The sequence below is a fragment of the Cyprinodon tularosa genome, unplaced genomic scaffold (assembly GCF_016077235.1).
Source record: "Cyprinodon tularosa strain WSP-4 unplaced genomic scaffold, ASM1607723v1 ctg650, whole genome shotgun sequence".
Classification (NCBI taxonomy): domain Eukaryota; kingdom Metazoa; phylum Chordata; class Actinopteri; order Cyprinodontiformes; family Cyprinodontidae; genus Cyprinodon; species Cyprinodon tularosa.
The window spans coordinates 361,718-381,754 of NW_024039397.1; the positions used below are offsets into that span (position 1 = coordinate 361,718).

A 20,037-nucleotide genomic window follows, 5' to 3' on the forward strand; every position below is an offset into this window, starting at 1 on the left:
GAGTTAAAGTAGGCCCCCCAGATAGCTGTCCTCCAAAAGTGCCGGAGCAACCAGGCGATTGGGTAACTGCACGCAGAAAGCGTAGTCGTGGATCTCTGCCCACTGGTCACCATCAACCCGTTCACGTTTGTAACCGGTTTTCCCCACTCAGTGACACACCCACTGAGAAGCCCACTCTGGTGATTGGCAGCTCCATAGTCAGAAACGTGGTATTAGAGACACCAGGGACCATAGTCGAATGTTTGCCGGGGGCCAGAACGGGCGACATCAAATCCTACCTGAAACTTCTGGCTAAGGATAAGGTTAAATACAGTAAGATTGTTATTCACGCTGGCGGTAATGACACCCGGTTACGCTGATTTCGCTGTGTAAGTTTGCCAAAACAATGTCGGACTCCGTAATTTTCTCTTGTCCCCTCCCTGATCTGACCAGTGATGACATGTTTACCCGCATGTCGTCATTCAACTGCTGGTTGTCTAGGTGGTGTCCTGAAAGCAACGTTGGCTACAATAATAATTGGGAATCCTTTTGGGGAAAGCCTGGTCTGATTCGGAGAGACGGCATCCATCCCTCTTTGGATGGTGCAGCTCTTCTTTCTAGGAATCTGGCCACATTTATTAGTCCCCCAAAACCCTGACCACCCAGGGTGCAGACCAGGAAACAGAGTCGTAGTTTAACACACCTCTCTGCAGCTTCTCTACTGTTACCCACTCTTTACTCCATCCAGATAGTGTCTTGCCCACGACCAAAATCTAATAAATTAGCAGATATTCCCAAAGGAGTAAATCATGATAATTTAAATAAATTAAAATAACTCCAATTGGATTAAATGTGGTCTGTTTAAGATCTCTTTCCTCTAAAAGTCTGCTAGTTAAGGACATGATTTGTGATAATCACATTGACTTATGTTGCCTTACAGAAACCTGGCTACAGCAAGAGGATTATGTGAGCATAAATGAGCAACTCCTTCAAGCTATTTAAATTTTTACATATCCAGAAGTTCTGGGCGAGGAGGAGTAGCAGCAACAATTTTTCAGTCTGACTTACTGATTACTCCCAAGGCAGTTAATACTTACAACTCTTTTGAACATTTAACCCTTAATTTGCCTCCTCCAAATTTCAAAGCAAGAAAACTTCTTTTTTTGGTAACTTTTTATCATCCACCAGGTCCTTACTCTGAATTTTTAGATGAGTTTTCAGAGTTCCTTTCTGATTTGGTATTAAATACTGACAGGGTCATCATAGTGGGAGATTTTAACATCCATGCTAACATTAAAGGCGATAGCTTAAGAGCAGCCTTTAATGCTATCTTAGACACTATTGGTTTGTTCAAAATGTAAATAGTCCCACACATTCTCATCTTCATACTTTGGATCTTGTGCTGACATACGGCATACAATGTGGCGAAATAACAGTATTTCCTCACAACCCTGTCCTCTCTGACCACTTTTTAATAAACTTCAGGATTACTTTATCAGAGTTCTCCTCCCCCAAATGAAGGATTTTGTAGATCATTATCAGATAGTGCAGTTATAAAATTTAAAGAATCTGCTTCACTTTCTCTCTCCTCTGTGTCGCTGAGCAGTGCTGCAGAGTGCAAAAGCATAGCTTATTCCCCTTCACAGATTAATGATTTTGTTGATGGGGTTGCTAGTTCTCTGCGTACTGCCTTAGACAACGCAGCTCCTTTGAAAATGAAAACCGTTAAAAATAGAAAGCTGGCTCCTTGGTTTAATGCAGAGCTGCGCACTTTGAAGCAAAATGCTAGGAAACTGGAGAGAAAATATCGCTCCACAGGCCTACGGGAATACTACCTAGTCTGGAAAAATAGTTTACTGCTGTATAAGAGGACCCTTTGTAAAGCAAGAGCAGCATATTTCTCCTCATTAATGGAGGAGAATAAGAATAATCCTAGATTTCTTTTTAATACAGATGCCAAACTCAACCAGAGCCATAGCTTAGTTGAACCATCCATTCCACCTGCTCTTAGAAGTAATATTTTTATGGGATTCTTTATAAATAAGATTGATCTTATTAAAAATAAGATCATTAGCACTCCTCTATCCACGATTGTATCTGAGGTAGTCATGAACCAGGTTTAGACTGCTTTGATCCAGTTGAACTTTCAGAGTTAGCAAAATTATTGTCTTCATCTAAAGCTTCAACTTGGATGTTAGATCCAGTTCCAAGCAGATTATTTAAGGAGGTATTCCCTTTGATCTCCTCCTCCATTTTAGATGTGATTAATCTATCTCTGTTACAGGGATATATAGCAAAGGCTTTTAAGGTTGCTGGAATTAAACCTCTGCTTAAGAAACCGTCTCTTGACCCAGATGACTTGGTCAATTATAGACCTATATCCAATCTTCCTTTCTTATCTAAAATTCTTGAGAAAGTAGATGCCAAACAAGTGTGCGATCACTTGGGGCATGTAGGAGGCCTGACAGATATGGGGGGGCAAGGTGATAAGGGCCTTTAATGTCACCATAAGAATTTGCGGTAAGCTGAGTTCCGGACCAGTTGTAGTTTATGGAGAGCTTTTTGAGGAAGGCCAAAGAGAAGAGAGTTACAATAGTCTAGTCGGGACATGACAAGGCTGTGGACCAGGATGGCAGCAGTGGGTGGTTTAAGGGAGGGACGGAGGCGGAGAAAGAAACACATCTGTTTTTAGTGGAGCCAGAGAGTCAAGGATATTTTGGAGTCCAGTGTGAAAGACCAGGTCATGCTTACAGATTATTGAAGTCAAGGAGCTAGCAAGTGTGGATACTTGAGGTGGGGGTGGAGGGACTGATGTTCTTTATGTCCCTTAAGGATATGAGGCATGGTGTTTTAGAGTTAGGCTGACTCACTGGTGAATGAGAGAAAGTGGTCAGTCATCAGCTGTTATGTTAAGGGGAATGGTGACAGAGCAGCAAATGAAATCCAGAATATGTCCTTTGGAGTGTTTGAGAATAGTGTCTGTTGCTGACATTCAAAACTCTAAAGGCAGAAAATAAAGTTTTTGGTGAGAGAAAGATTGGTATTGTATTATACTGTATTACAATTATAACATTGAAATCACTGAGCAATATTATGTTTGGCGAGAGAGAGGATAGATGGTGAGAAAATCAGCAAACTCAGAAATACACTATTTGGCTTTGCTAGAGACTTTCACAGATACTGGCGACTTTCCAATTTTCCAATATCACAAGACCTCCTCCATGACCAGTGCAACGGGGTTCAATTATATAAACAAACCCTAAACAATACTAGATTTATTCTAGTGGATTCTAGACTGTATTTGTTGAGGTGAAAATATTTTTGTGTCTGTTGTCAAATGTCAGTTAAGCAAAGAAAGTCCAGTGTATGGTTGTTGATGAGGTCCTGAATAAAATGTACTTTGCTTGTCATTAAGCGGATGTTAAGCAGAGCAGAGTTGAGTGTGGTGTTGTCGCAGCAGGTGATGGTGCTAGCTGATCTAGCTAGGCAGGCTAACACGATGTGGTCAACAGCCCGGCTGGTGGAGCATGGAGGGCATCCAATCTGCCATCTAGAGCTGGACCAGGTGGATTGTATTACTATGAAAATTCCGGCGGGGCTCTCAGTGGAAAGTGTTATCCAGGTGAAGGTGGAATGCCTTGGGCGCAGATCCAGGCGAGTGACAGGGCAGCCGGAGCAGGTTGGCGGTTGAATACTACAGCAAACCCGCCACTTTCAAATGAAAGGGCACCAGAAGTAGCCAGACGCAGACAAGCAGGATGTATGTCCTCACATCCAGATCGTTGATGAGAACTTGGGCAGCATTAGCTGCAAAAGAAAAAATTTAGGTGAGGCTCAAGTGAGGTGCAGGACAGGTTATCTACCAGTTGTAGCTTAGTTGGGACTCTGTCTGTTTGGTTGCCATAGTTGAAATAGCCTTAGGTAGAAGGCAAGGGGTATCTTACGATGGGCCTTACCTTTGGCCAGGCCTGGGGTTGGGGTTTATCAACAAACACCTGGTGGTCAGGTTCCTTCTCATGGGGCGTGGACCTGTCAGGCTCCTCACGGGACCACAGGGCGATCGAAAAGGATTGACGTGAGGCCATCCCCCACTGGGAGGTTTAAAGCTGAGAGCTAACAGGTCGGATTGATGATCTGCTCCTCCAAACCGGAGGCCATGATTCTCAAATATAAGGTAGAGTGTCCCCTTTAGAGTAAAGTATTCCCTTTAGTTAGGTGGGCAGTTCCTGCCTCAGGTTGAGGAGTTCAAGTATCAAGTATCTAACATATTCACCTGTCAGTTGTTGTGAAGAGAAATTTGAGCCAAAAGGAAAAGCTGTTTTACTGATTGGTCTACCTTCCTACCTTCCCCTCCAAGAGAGGCTCGGGGTAGAGTCGATTCTCCTCCATATCAAGCGGAAAAAGTCAGGTTGGCTGGAATATCTGTTCCAGATTTCCCCTGGGCGCCTTTTTTTGGTGGTGTTCAATGCATGTATCGGGTGATAAAGTGCAGTGGGTTGAAGGGACTGCCTCAGGCCTTTTTAGCAGACCTGGAGGAGATGTATCCGTGAGAGGGAGGTTTGGGAGTCTATCTGTCCCAGATAAGAGAAATAAGAATACTATTGAACCATGTAGATGTTTTAGGAATCCCAGGGATAATGAAAAAATGAATGAAATTGTACCAATCCATTTTAGATTGTTTTTTTTTTATGTATTTATTTATGTCCTCTTGTAAAATACCTTTCTTAATTGTTCATGTACATTAGTGTTCTTTTTTTTTTCATATCCTATATATTTCAGAAAAATTCATTAAATGATTTTTTATAATAATAGTTATAACAATATTGTTGACTTAAAATTCTGATTTTATTACATTAATCTGTGTAAGATCACTGTATGTATTTTCCTGTGTCCATCTCCAGGCTATCCAAATAGTTATTGGAGCTTTGATCCTTTGCCTTAGTGCATCAGTGCTCCAGCTCCATGAAGTCCACTTTACTGGGGATGTGGCCCTTTTTCTGATTGTTGTCATACAGGTAGGAAAGTAGCATCAACTGGAGTATTTTAGTTCATGTTTCTGCTTTGCTTTTCATATCTAAGTAGCTTTCACAGTAAATAAAGCATCTTATACATGAGATATATATTGTGCTGATCTTTGCTATTGACTTTGTTACAACTTATTGAAATTTTCTTAAAATCAGGTGACATTATCTGGTTCTGTACTGGTCCACAGTGGCAGAAGACCAACTATGTTTTGGGTAAGTCTAAATCAAATCTAAGCAATCTTGACCTTATATATATATATATATATATATATATATATATATTAGTGCTGTCAATCGATTACATTTTTTTAACCGCGATTAATCGCATCAATGCCTGAGTTAACTCGCGATTAATCGCATTTTAATCGCACATTTTTTTCCTGATTGAAAATCATTTAAATACTCTCGATGACATACAAAAAAATACATACAGGCTAGGTTTGTGCCAATGTTCTTTTTTTAAAATGAAAACAGGTCACAGACACGGATTTATGCCTTAGAAACATATGGCAAGAAGATGGGGAGGCATGTAGCAAAAAATTACAAATATGTAGCCAAATAAAAAGGCCCTGAAAACAGGCTGATGTAAAAGACAGTCTTTACAGTTAATACAGTCTTTTGAACAAAGACAAGCATTTTACCCTACTGCTATAAAATTTAGTAGAGTTAACATTAGATGTTAATTAACCAAGATAATAATGAACAATTTTCAATCAATACATCAAAATCAATAGACCGACATCACTAGATGGAGGTAGTCTATACTCTAGAAAGTTACTTTTCAGCCTCTTAACAAAAATGAGAACGCACACACACCCACACACACACACACACACACGATACCGACCTGTGGCGTACACAGACAGCAGGAGTGCCGTAGCAGATTCCATTTCACCTCAGTAATCAGTTTTCTCAGCGTATTTCAGGTTGCTACTAGTTACCAGACACTCAACTTGTTTGTTGGTGGTGGGGCTTAAAGAAAAGGCACTAGCGTCACCCAGTGTATGAGCGTCTTTTTTCCTTGAGGAGCTCCGCTCTCGAAGCCTATGAGAAATGCATAGACTGGGGGAAAATAGCCCCGCCTTCCCGCAGGCTGCAGCGGGATGTACTTGGAAAATTGTACCATAAAACCACATAGCGTTAATCTCACGTTAAAAAAATTATCGCCGTTAAAATGGCCTCGCGTTAACGCGATAATAACGCAATAATTTTGACAGCACTAATATATATATATATATATATATATATATATATATATATATATATATATATATATATATGTTTATTGGCCTGATTTTATTTTAGAAGGCATGAACTTGATTTGAGAAACAGCTGGATAGGTCACCACCACCAGACTTTTACCATTACTTGAACTTTCTTTATTTTAAATTATTCTTATCAAACCTGATTTAATGCTGATTTTTTTTTTTTTACTAAAAAGTATTTTCGTGTCCAAAGTTACCCTTTTATTGAATGCCAATGATAAACCTTTCGTTATGTAAAACCTTTTTAAAATACTCTTTGAATTCTATCAAATACAAAGCAAAGTAAATATTCAAAATATAACACAAATAGGTTAACCGGTTAAAAAGCTTTATATTCAAACACAGACTAAGACGTTTTACTTTAATTTGTGCTGCATTTGATGGTGCTGCATCCCATCTCAGGTAATCACCAGAATAAGTAAAATGAAACAAGAAATCAATAGTGATTATTTTTATTATATATTGCTGGACTATATGGAGCAGCTCTTGGATTCCAGAATAACTTTGTAGCTAAATACTGTTATTATTTGCAGGTGAAATGTGTATTGGTTCTGCATCTGGTCAGTGCTGCCTTTGCTACTGCTGCCCTGGGTATTATGTCGAAACACCTTCCCTACCGACAGGACTCTTACCACTGTGAACACTGTCGGAGACTAGAACAGCATGCTGTGGTATGGTCTTTAAAATACTCTTAAAATGTTACCAAGTATTTTCAATGTAAACAAAAAAGCTGGAAAAATAAGTTGTTTTTAGTAATAATCCAGAAACCAATCAAAATGTTGAATAGAAGGCTTAATGAGCCAGGATTTGTCTTCTATTAGGATTATGTTATACTTCCAAAGTCCTTCCTGGTGCAACACTGAAACAATGTTTGCAGGACAGAATTAACATTTTATCTGATTGAAAGAACCCCTAATAACATTGAATCAAACTAGAAAAAGTGTTGATCTAAGAGGAAGTAATATTGGAACGTAAAATGCCGTTATGATATGGTGAGATACAGCATATGAACTGTTCTTAACCAAAACATCTTTTTTTTGTCCATTGTGTCCCTCTGTTGTCCCTTTTTCATTAACACTGAAAAACCATTGGATGGATGGATGGATGGATGGATGAATGGATGGATGGAAGGATGGATGGAAGGATGGATGGATGGATGGATGATGGATGGATGGATGGATGGATGATGGATGGATGGATGGATGGATGGATGGATGGATGGATGATGGATGGATGGATGGATGGATGGATGATGGATGGACGGACGGATGGATGGATGGACGGATGGATGATGGATGGATGGATGGATGGATGGATGGACGGATGGATGGATGGATGGATGGACGGATGGATGGATGGATGGATGGATGGATGGACGGATGGACAGATGGATGATGAATGGATGGATGGAAGGATGGATGGACGGATGGATGGATGGATGGATGGATGGATGGACGGACGGACGGACAGATGGATGATGAATGGATGGATGGAAGGATGGATGGACGGATGGATGGATGGATGGATGGATGGATGGATGGATGGACGGACGGATGGATGGATGTATGGATGTACATGGATGGAAGGATGGATGGATGGACGGATGGACGGATGGATGGATGGATGGATGGATGGATGGATGGACGGACGGATGGACAGATGGATGATGAATGGATGGATGGAAGGATGGATGGATGGACGGATGGATGGATGGATGGACGGACGGATGGATGGATGGACGGACGGATGGACAGATGGATGATGAATGGATGGATGGAAGGATGGATGGACGGATGGATGGATGGATGGACGGACGGATGGATGGATGGATGGATGGATGGACGGACGGACGGACGGACGGACGGATGGATGGATGTATGGATGTACATGGATGGAAGGATGGATGGATGGACGGATGGACGGATGGATGGATGGATGGATGGATGGATGTACATGGATGGAAGGATGGATGGATGGATGGATGGATGTTTGGATGGATGGATGGATGGATGGATGGATGGATGGATGGATGGATGGACGGATGGATGGATGGATGTACATGGATGGAAGGATGGATGGATGGACGGATGGATGGATGGATGGACGGATGGATGGATGGATGGATGGTTGGATGGATGGATGGATGGATGGATGGTTGGATGGATGGATGGATGGACGGACGGATGGATGGAAGGATGGACGGACGGATGGATGGATGTATGGATGTACATGGATGGAAGGATGGATGGATGGATGGATGGACGGACGGACGGATGGATGGATGGATGTACATGGATGGATGGACGGATGGATGGATGGATGGATGGATGGATGGATGGATGGACGGACGGATGGATGGATGGATGGATGTATGGATGGATGGATGTATGGATGTACATGGATGGAAGGATGGATGGATGGACGGATGGACGGATGGATGGATGGATGGATGGACGGACGGACGGATGGATGGATGGATGTATGGATGTACATGGATGGAAGGATGGATGGACGGATGGATGGATGGATGGATGGATGGTTGAATGGAAGGATGGATGGATGGATGGATGGATGGAAGGACGGATGGATGGATGGACAGATGGATGGATGGATGGATGGATGGATGGAAGGACGGATGGATGGACGGATGGATGGATGGATGGATGGATGGACGGACGGATGGATGGATGGACGGATGGATGGATGGATGGATGGATGGATGGATGGATGGATGGACAGATGGATGGATGGATGGATGGATGGATGGATGGAAGGACGGATGGATGGATGGACAGATGGATGGATGGATGGATGGATGGATGGAAGGACGGATGGATGGACGGATGGATGGATGGATGGATGGATGGATGGACGGATGGATGGATGGACGGATGGATGGACGGATGGATGGATCGACGGATGGATGGATGGACGGATGGATGGATGGAAAGCCTCTTCATGTTAAGTCAATTGGTTAAACCCAGACTGTAGCCTTGATATAAATCAGCTGGTAAGTAACTTCATGATAAGACATAACTTGAAAATGTGTTTATTTCCAAATAAAAATTTTGTTGTGCAAAAGCAGAAGTGTGAAGTACATTACAAGAAAATATCTAGCAGATATTATAAAAAGAACTGTTTCTGGAAAATTAATTCAGTTTATAATCCCAAGCACAAGAGCTCTAAAAATAATGAATTGTGTGAAATAGGTCTCACAGTGGGCAATTTACTGATAAATGACTGTATGTGGCATTAGTATCATCACATAATTTACAATGGACTGTACAACTTATGAAGGAGACTTCCAATTTCTCTGTTTTTACTGTCCACTGCAGCAACATTGTTTCAGAAAGTGCACCGGGCTGATCGAGCAAAAGTGTAAAGTAAGTCAATGGCTATTAACTCAACTAACATGTTAGTCACACAGTTCAGTTGAGTGCATGTATCAAACTACATTTACCCAACTGGCATATTAGATAGTATGTATTTTTGAGAAATGAATTGTCTGTGGAATGTTAACTTTTGGAATTCCCTGAACAGCTACTGATTGATGGGATTTTGGGAACACTGGTGATCTTCCTGGTGCTTGAGTTATTGATCTGCATCACTGCCATGCTGTTTGGACTAAGTGTTCTTGCTGTTGGAGGAACCCAGGTACAGTTTTTATTTTTAGCTACCTGAAAAGACATAGTTGCACGTAGATATTCTTTTCTTAATCTGGGAAAGTGTGAATGTGCTTTTTGTGTGTATATCCCAAAATTTGAATTTAAATGACAAATATTTTTACTTGGTGAAATAGCACCTACTACAGCATAGGGGGGGGGGGGCATTTGAATTTAAATGTAGTTATAGAGATTCCAGTTCCTTGAAAACAAATTACATCACATTCAAATCAGCAATTGCCCTTTACCTGTTCTTCTCAGTAATTATTTTCTTGTGGGGGAAATTCCTAACTAGCACTGTATGAAAAGCAGGATTTGCTGCAATTAATTTAAATCCAGCAATTGATTATGTCTGTCACTTTACAGACATAATTCAACCAGATCATACAGTCGATGCTTGACCGCAATCCTTCACACCAAACATGCTTGTAGTGGGAGTGGAGAGGGGAAAAAAACTCCCTTTGAACCGGATGAAACCTCCAGCAGAACCAGGCTCAGTGTGAGCGGCCATCTGCTGAGGCTGACTCGGGTTCAAGGAGACAGAAGCAGAGATTCAAAAAGAAGCATAGATAGAAAAGGCAACTGTCAACCAGCTCCTCAGGCGGCCCCGTCCAGGAAACACACAGCCAGGCAGACGAGCTCCGAGCCAGCTCCCATGTCAGAGGATGAAGAGAGCACATCCAGTTAGTCACAGTCAGAGAAACAGGACTACACTGAAAAACAGACCAAGCTCCAACATCTATAAACAAAAGTCTTGATGGCAGCAGCACAGCTGATATTTCTACCCAGGATGGAGTCACAGCCAAACAGGAAGAGACGAGGGGAAGCTACTATGGGAAAAAGCAGAGAGAGCAGAACGTTAGAGATTGAACTAACAGATTCTGCAGAGTGGGAGAATAGAGATAGAATATATTGGCTGAAATCAGTAGTTTTATCTTAGCACCATAAAATATCAGAAATAGATGTCAACTTTCTTTCTCAGTGTAACTCCCATGGCCCTCCTCTACTCAGGTCTCTTCACATGTAAAGAAAGTTGCTGTGAGCCTTACAAATTTGGGTCATGCTTACACTTGAACAATTTTGATACAAACTAAAACACAAGGTGTTACACTCATCTCATCTCATTCTATTCAAATTGTAGTTAAATTGTCTTACCTGCTCAAATAATAGAAGACACTTATTTTGTTACACTTTTATAACTGAAACTAGAACTTAAATAATAAATACATGAGTAAAGCACATGGTTCAGATATTGTTTCTCAATATTGCTCTTCTAAAAAAGTGTCACTTTTAGTCCCATCATTCACCCAAGTTGCAGTTTATTATTACTAGTTATTTACTTTTGATCTTTAAACTTTCAGACGATTTTGCCTTCTGTGCATCATTTCAGACTGAACAGACTTTATCTATTAAATCCATCCAATATTATAATATATAAAAACATTTTTAAGTAATTCGTTATAACAATTGCTTTAGATTCATGATTATATTAAAAGTCTGACCCCAAGATGCAGAAGACCAAACAGAGAGACCAGGGAAAAGTTTAAACAGGTTTATTTAGGAATAATGTGATGAAACCAGTGCTGCTCAGAGTAGAATGAGATGAGTACAATGCTGCTCAGAACACCGTTCAACTGGAACTGAAAGGGGAGGGGAAAACAATGCGGTTAGTTCAGGCTTAGTGGGAAATTAGAATTTTTGGTTTGAATTGGAGGAGTAGGTTGCAGACCCACTCTCTCAGTTCAACCTTCCAGAGAGAGTCCGAACAAATCCAGTTTGCAGGATGACTTCCTGCCGAGAGGCAAAGACAAAAACAAAGTTAAGACTCAGGTTGACAAAAACTCAGGTTATACTCTGCTAAACTAAGCATGGCTAGAGTACAGTCAGCAGCTTAAAAACACTCCACAGGTAATGAGGCAATGAGCTGCAGGTGTGCAGGGAGACCCAATGAGGACGGGGCACCACCTGGTGGAGGAGGAGAGGAAACACAAAAACAGACCAGAAAAACTGGATTCCTGACACTGACAAAACGGAGTTTTCTCATTCACAATTTAATATGATGCTTTAATCTTTAAAAAAAACTCTCTTACTTTTATTTTCATATTAAGGAGATTACTACTAATAAAATAAAGTTAACAAACCTAGCCACCGGCATATCATTGACGAAGCTGTTATCTATCAATTTTGCATCCTTTGGATTAGTCGTGGATTTATGTTAGCAGCAGTTTATGTTAACTATGCAGCAGTTAGACCAAATTCTCAGCAGGATTCCTTTTCAGCAGAGAACATAACAAAGTACTTGCGTTTTGATTTTAAGGGGCGACCATTCAGCAACCCACTCTGCGTTTTATACAACATAAACCAAGGGCCGGACTGTGACATTCTCTTCTCTGTTACTGGTCTGATCCACCATTCATCACACCTGCTCCACTGCAATCAGCTCTTACTGGTTCCACCTGTTTTCACCTCATATTTACGCTGTGCAGAGCAGCTGCCAGTGCCAAATTGTCTCAAGCCAGCCGCACGAGCATTGACGTTTTTAGAGACCACAGCTGTGCCAACCCCAAGCATTTTCTCTGTCCTTTAACGACCTGACACAGAATAAACTCTGTTACTTTTTTACTCCTGATTTATAGTCCCTTTTTATATGGTTTCACCCAGTTTGAGTTAAGAGTAGTAAATAACTTGCTCCCAGGAAAAGAACCGGAAGGGTAGTTCTGAGGCGCAGCCGCCTTCAGGGGGACCTAACTTCCTTATTTAACAAAACCTCAGACTATATACATCTACACCTTGAATATAATTGCAGAATATTTTCGAATAAATGAGTTGAAGTTTGTTTTAGTGGACATTGATGACAAACTTTGTGATTAGAATAGGATAAATCCTTACCTGGAGCCCTCCAAAGATATCAAAATAACACAGCTATGCAGTTGTAAGCCTAAAATTGTAGTGGAAAAGTTTAAATGAAATTAAGACTTTGTGAAATGCTTTAAGATCATCCAACATGCAGAACAGGTAAAACCTCTTTCTCAGTGCCAAACTTTCTGATGACTAGAGAATGAATTATTATCTAAAGCTCTCCAAAAATGTCAAACTGAAACAAAACAACAAAGTTATAAACCTGAAATTATATTGTAAAATTATAGAATCCGTTCTGAAACCTGGCTGGCCAACTCTACGTCTACCTCCTCATTCATTTTGACTGTCTGGCAGAATGTTGCTAATGGTGCTTTTGGCTTTTAAGATAAAAAAAATACTATTCCTTAATAATCCGAGTGGGAAATTACTTAATCTCATATGTCAATATGCTCTATCCAGTACTCCTCAAGTGGAAAACGTAGTTTCACCTGGTTTAATTTCGTTTCGAATCTTTAAGGAAGTGATTATTGAAGGTATCAATTATTAATTGATTAATTGAAAAAATAATCAAGAGAATAATCGGATTTGTAAAGTAATCAATAGTTGCAGCCCTAGTTCTCAGGGCATTCACAGCTCACATAAAACTAACAGAGACACACACACTTAGTGCCATATTGACTCTTCTTCACATTATCTCTCACAACCCCTTTCATTGGCATGCTGTACCACACTGCTGTGCAATTTTACCAGCAGATTACGAATATGCTAAATAGCTCGAACTAGAAGTTTAGTTAATTAATAGGTAATTAAAATCAAGGGAAAATCCAGTTTATGATTATTAGTTAAAAGGCTGTATCTGTAACCTGCTTATCCACCAAAGCTCTTTAGTCTTTTACCCAAGGTGCAACTTCTGGATCTGTTTGTTAAAATCCAGTTGTCTTTCACCAATTTAGTCATTTAGATTATGGTTATCAGCATTTATTAATCACCAACCGAATAAATTGTCTCTGTTTATTCAAATGTCAACCAAAGGAGAGTGGATTAGTCGCCCACTGCATTAATAACCACAAAAGACCATGGGTTACAGTATTTATACTTTTTTTTGGCTAAAATTCCCAATTACAGTATTATTGTATCTAATAACTATGCAAACACTAAACACTACTAAAAATAAACACGAGGTAAATCAAAAGCTAGTAAAAAGTAGAAAAATGGGTCTAAGAGTCTCTGAGGACTAAGTTTTAAGGCTGGTGGGTTAATGAATATAAGGTGTCCTTTAAAATAGCAGCAGATAAATGAGAATAAAAATTTTTAACGGCAATGAAACAGTGAAGCTTCATTCCGTTTTTCAGTGAATAATAAACAATGACTCAGAAATGCATTAGAATGTAGCAGGACTGGAGCAAAATGAGTTAGTTCAGATGACACCAGTAGGCCCGGCTACGAGGCGCAGCTAGCTAAAACAATGGATCGTAAACTCACAAATTGGCTATCATGATCCAACTGTAGCACCCTGACTCTTTAGACAAAAGGGGAATAAATTAGCAGAGAAAGTAACACACAGCCCCAATCATTCAGCCAGGTTCAATGAATATTAGCATTCTGTTCAGAGCTCTTTCTTAAAAGTAGAGCCTATCTGATATGGGATTTTGAAGGCCAATCGATATTGGGTGCTGATATCCAACAAATATCAGCCAGAGTATTTAGTAAAAATCAATACAAGGGATATGCAGTGTCTGACTATACTCCAACTCAAATTCTTATAACAAAACATATGATTCAAGACAAAGAAACAGAAAATAGAACTATAGAATTAAAATAAGCAACTTTAATTTAAAGCTACAGTGTGTAATAATTACAGGGATATACAGTCAGAAATGTAATATATTATACATAACTATGTTATTTATCATCATCTACGAGCTCAGCCTCTTAACCTTAATATTTGCGCTGCCTTAGAATTTGTTATTTATAATTACAAAGGAGCGGGTCTCACAGCCATGGAGGCAGACATCTTTGCGCTACGGCAGCGCAGAGCTAACAAACTAGCGATTGTGAGATCGCCCATTACGCTCGAAAGTAACTACGGCAAGTTGAGAGAGGTGAACTGAGACGGTACTGAACAGTAGTACTGTAAAATTATCTATGTAAACAAATCTCATCACTTGAGAAGGTAGGTGATGCGGACGTCGTGGAAGACACGACGCTCGCCGTACTGTTGGGGGGGAGAAGCGGTGGGGGGGAGATGTTCATGTTGCTGCGGTCTGCAGTCTGGATGTTAGATGTCGCTGAAAATTACACACTGCATCCATCCGCTGAAAATTACACACTTAAGCTTTAAGCAGTGTCAACACCAAAGTATACATCAAATCAATTTTTGTGTTGCTGAATTAGATATTCCCTCAAATCTGTGGTATTTTGTTTTACCTTGTAGGTGTTGAAGCCCTAACTTCAACACTGCAGATGCTGCATCCAACACCTATAATATACATACATTTAGTGTAGTTTGCTAATTAGATATCACGTCTACAGAAGATCATGTAAATGAAAACAAGTGTCTGCTGCGTCTCTGATTCAAAATCGGAGGTGAAATCAATTTAGTGTTCTTAGTTGAATAATTGTAGCTTTAATTTGCTTACTTACCAGGGATTGTGGTTTCCTGGACCGGCTGTTAAAATCCACCAATCTAGTGACCCAGGCTAGGTAATCAGTAGAGCTATTAATTATCAATAAAGAACCTTTTATCTCTGTTTATTTGCACTATTACCAAAGGGGTGTTATGAGGGGAAAAGAAGGTTAACTTGTTGGATCGGTGGAAACGAGGGGAGCCCAATCTGTTCACCCAACAGGCAGCTCTCGAAGACACTAGGATTAATCCAATGTAATAACAAAAGGAAACTTTGCAGGGCTTTTTTTTTTTATCACCTGACATGGTTTCGCGTAAGACCAGTGTATCTCTTGTCTCAGACCTGGCAGTCACAGGGTAAAGAGAAAGGGGAGTCCGCTGCTTAAAGCTTGATTTATGCTTGACTCTGTGCAGCACCTAGGAAAATGTTTAACTACGCGGATGGAGCTGAATGGAAAACATGGCGAGTGAGCGGCTACTCTCGCTGGCAAAGGTTCACAAATGCAAACATCTAGAGACATCCCTTGATTTAGCTAATAAATATCACCACTACCAACACATTGTGAAAAAACTCCAAGAAAGAAATTACTTTCACTCTTGAACGCCATGAAGAGGCTCTTGACATCATAGGGGAATTGCTTATTTGACATTTGACATCTCCAAGCAGCGTGTTGAGGATCGAATGGCAATGACATAAGCATTATCGACTCCCCCCTGATGTCACATCTCTGTAACAGAGTCCACTTGTTTAATATCTTCATAATTTTCTGGTAAAACTGAAAAACTGTGTGAAAAATAAATGATCTTCCAGTTTTGTTACACAAGGCAATTAAACAGCATATTGGTTAGTCAATGGTAAATCAATGTTTGTTTTACATAAGTAGAAAATGGAGACTTTATGCTGTTTCTCTATTTTTGTTTTGAAGTAGCAGGCAATGGAAAGACATTTGAACTTGGGTGATAGATCTAGTCTACTTTCTTGGTCTCAAAGACGATCTTATCAAATTCTTAAATGTGTATTACTTTTTCCAGAATGCACAAACCTAACTATGGTTGCACTTTAAACCGTCCAGAGGGAAAAGAAAACACAAAACATCACAACTATAAACCCATTTGAACTAATTCAGACCCAAATGCAGAGGCAGGGAGGCAAAGGTGAGTTTCTTGTGTATTTAATAAAAGGAAAACAGAACACTGAGGCAGGAATCCAAAACTTAAAAAAAATCAAACATGAAAACAAAGTCAAACAAACCAGAAACCATGGAAACATCTGGGGGAAAACAATCACGAGGAGGAAGACTCAGTGAGACGGAATTGGACAAAGTTAGACGAGGAACCAGCACTGAGGAACTGCACAAGGAGTGTATTTATGGGAGACTGAACAAAGAGAGGACTAACGAGCAGATTGGGAGCAGGTGTGAACAGAGCAGACGGGAAAGGAGCTAGGGAAAAGGGAGAACACAAGAGGGCAGCAGAGAGCAAGAAAAAAACCCCCGAAGACTGAAAAATAACCAGAGAACACAACATAAGAATGAAACCACTAAAACTAGAAAACATGGAGCAAAGTAAAACTGAAAACTCAAAAGGAAACAACAGAACTAGAACTGTGACAACCTGGAGGTCATTTTGTTATTTCCCCCATGACTGACGAGAAAAGGTTTTACCCAGTACTTACATCATAAATCAGCACTATTGTTGTACCACTATTTTTATTTAGACTGATGATTTAAATTGTTTTCCAAAGAAACCTTAACTAAAAATTCTCAGTCATGTCTTACTCTTTTTATGTGTCACCTACAGGATTCCAGTTACAGGCCTCCTTATCCACAGACCCGCCCCCCATCTACTTTAGTAATTCAGGCTGCTCAGGTTCCTCAAGCTGCAGCTGAGCCTCCTCAGGTACTTCTATTCTGTGTTTTGGTAAAGATGAAGTATTGCAACTAAAGATTTATCATTAAATTGTCTTTACACAGGAAAAGCAAACATAAACACACACACAATTATAGCTAAGCTACCACTGGGTTAAACTGCTAGCTAGCCCCTTAAAAAAACTCTGATGTTTTGAGTTAAGAATAAAGGTTAGTCAAACTCAAATATCTACAAAATGTATTTTGACCCCCCTTGATTTATAAAAATGGTTTCAATTCAAATTCAAATAAAATACTGTATTCATTCCACAGGGAAATTAATGTTGCAGTAAGTCATATTTCTGAAATAAGTGTTGTAGGCGTTGATAGCTGTAGGCAGGAAAGATCTTCTGTAGCGGTATATCTTGCACCAGATCTGGAGAAGCCTCTGACTGAAGACACTCTGTTGTTGTTTAAAAATGTTCTGAAGAGAAAGTTCACTTTTGTCCACAATTTTATTTACCTTATGAAGAATTCTTTGTTGGGAAATAATCTCCAGAGGTTATGGAGTTCAGAGCTGACCTTCTTAATTAGCTTTTTAAGTCATTACCCCTAATACTGTTACCCCAGCAGAGTAAAGAAGTTTTATAGAATAGATTATATGAAAGGGGGCTCTCCTTTGCCCAGTCTCCTTGTGGAAAATTTGGTCAATAGCATTGAGAGGATTGTGCAGATCCATAATTTAGAGTTTTTGTAAATATGCAAGGAGAAGGTCCAAAAAAAGGCACCAAAGCATGATAGATAAGGGAGATTGAAAGAAGGGGGAAACATACTCATTCATTCAAAGAAAGGGCTTTATCCTCCTGTGATGCCTTGAAAGATGACGTGACAGCAATTTACTTTATCAGAATAAAACACTCACTTTGATTGACTGGAACAGTTAGAATGATTCAGATGCCAAAAATGAATCTGCCAATCCAATTAAATGTTCATTTCACATCAGCAGGACATGAAGACTCATGACTGCTCTCTCTGTGATTCCAGGTGGCCGTAGTTGTGACAGAACACGACTCAGAGCAAATAGAGGACATTTCCACTCCACCCACCGAGCCTCAGGTGGAGCCAATAGAAGGAACGGCTGCACAATCCTGAACTCCTTTTTTTCACTCCTATCTTTTACTTTTGTTCTCAAACAGAAAACGATTGTCAGTATTTAAATCTTTTTTCCCTTGTAGGTCTGTATGATCAGGTCAACACATTGATCGCTACATTCCAAAATCCCTCAAAGATCATTCTAGGTTTGAAAATGGTTACAACAACCTTTGCAGGAATGAAATGCAAGTTTATACCTTAAATACTAGAAGGAACTTGAACAGTTTTATTGATTTAACGTTAAACTTAGGAATCAGACCCACGGTAACTGTAACCTTAATTATAGACAGTGAAGTGCATAAAGTAATATATACATATATATTCACTGCATAGCTAGGTTTAAGGTTATATTTTGTATTCCATGTCTGCCTCATACATTTTTAATATAGTACTTTTCTCTTCTGGCACTACAGAGTCAAGCATATATTAACAAACCCTTATAGGATCACTAATCCACAAACTTAGATTAGAAAACCAAACACTTATTACCTAACAGTTGTTACTGATGCAAACATTTCCGAGCACTATCCATACGTGTGGGGGCTCACAATAAACCTGAGAGGGTCATGTCTCCCCCCAATCTTAGTGCTATCTGCTTGCATGCCTGTAGTTATTATTGGTAAATGTTAGAAATTATGTAAATTCTTTTGAAATTCAAAGTATGCAGCACATTATTTTTGTGGAATGGTCATATGACTTGTAATTTTTTATATGGCTACAGCTTTTTACACAGATGAATGTCTATTATTGGTTTCATGTTTGGTTTGCAAGCTTGACAGTATTATCCATGAAAATCACAGGATTATCTTCATATGAATGTGTAAACAGCATAATAACAGTAAAAATAAAGTCAATGCTACACATTTGAAAGCTCAGATGGTGTCCATCTTGGTTCCTTCCAAAGATCATGCCTTTTACTTCTATTATGTCAAATACTGCTAACAGTGTGTGACAGGCAAAAGCTGCCATGTTTTTTAAGACATTTTCCTTAATTCAAGAACATTTGTTTGGTGGAGTGTGAAACATCAGAAACATGATGAATGTTGTCAAAGAAGTATAAAAAGCAGCAGGTAGAGTAGATATATGGAAGCAATAAAATTAGTTTATACCCACCATCTACACTCACCGGCCACTGTATTAGGTACACCTGTCCAACTGCTCGTTAACACTTAATTTCTAAGCAGCCAATCACATGGCAGCAACTCAGTGCATTTAGGCATGTAGACATGGTCAAGACAATCTCCTGCAGTTCAAAGCGAGCATCAGTATGGGGAAGAAAGGTGATTTGAGTGACTTTGAACGTGGCATGATTGTTGGTGCCAGAAGGGCTGGTCTGAGTATTTCAGAAACTGCTGATCTACTGGGATTTTCACGCACAACCATCTCTAGGGTTTACAGAGAATGGTCCGAAAAAGAAAAAACATCCAGTGAGCGGCAGTTCTGTGGGCGGAAATGCCTTGTTGATGCCAGAGGTCAGAGGAGAATGGCCAGACTGGTTGGAGCTGATAGAAGGGCAACAGTGACTCAAATAACCACCCGTTACAACCAAGGTGGGCAGAAGAGCATCTCTGAACGCACAGTAGGTCGAACTTTGAGGCAGATGGGCTACAGCAGCAGAAGACC

General features: G+C 40.0%; 1 protein-coding gene across 2 annotated transcripts in view; it reads left to right on the top strand.

Annotated features, from left to right (window-relative positions):
* The window catches only part of LOC119799157, a 31,846-nt gene extending 12,557 nt beyond the window's left edge, over nt 1–19,289 (top strand). Inside the window, exons 3-9 of one of the 2 annotated variants that reach the window (XM_038308950.1) lie at nt 4,881–4,994; nt 5,160–5,216; nt 6,802–6,939; nt 9,604–9,651; nt 9,809–9,922; nt 17,216–17,314; nt 18,307–19,289. In XM_038308950.1, the coding sequence (XP_038164878.1) occupies nt 4,881–4,994; nt 5,160–5,216; nt 6,802–6,939; nt 9,604–9,651; nt 9,809–9,922; nt 17,216–17,314; nt 18,307–18,414 (678 nt within the window). In that variant the 3' untranslated portion in view covers nt 18,415–19,289. The remainder of the gene's footprint in view (nt 1–4,880; nt 4,995–5,159; nt 5,217–6,801; nt 6,940–9,603; nt 9,652–9,808; nt 9,923–17,215; nt 17,315–18,306) is intronic. The other variant, XM_038308951.1, reaches the window with a different exon arrangement.
* Nucleotides 19,290–20,037: the final 748 nt, after the last annotated feature.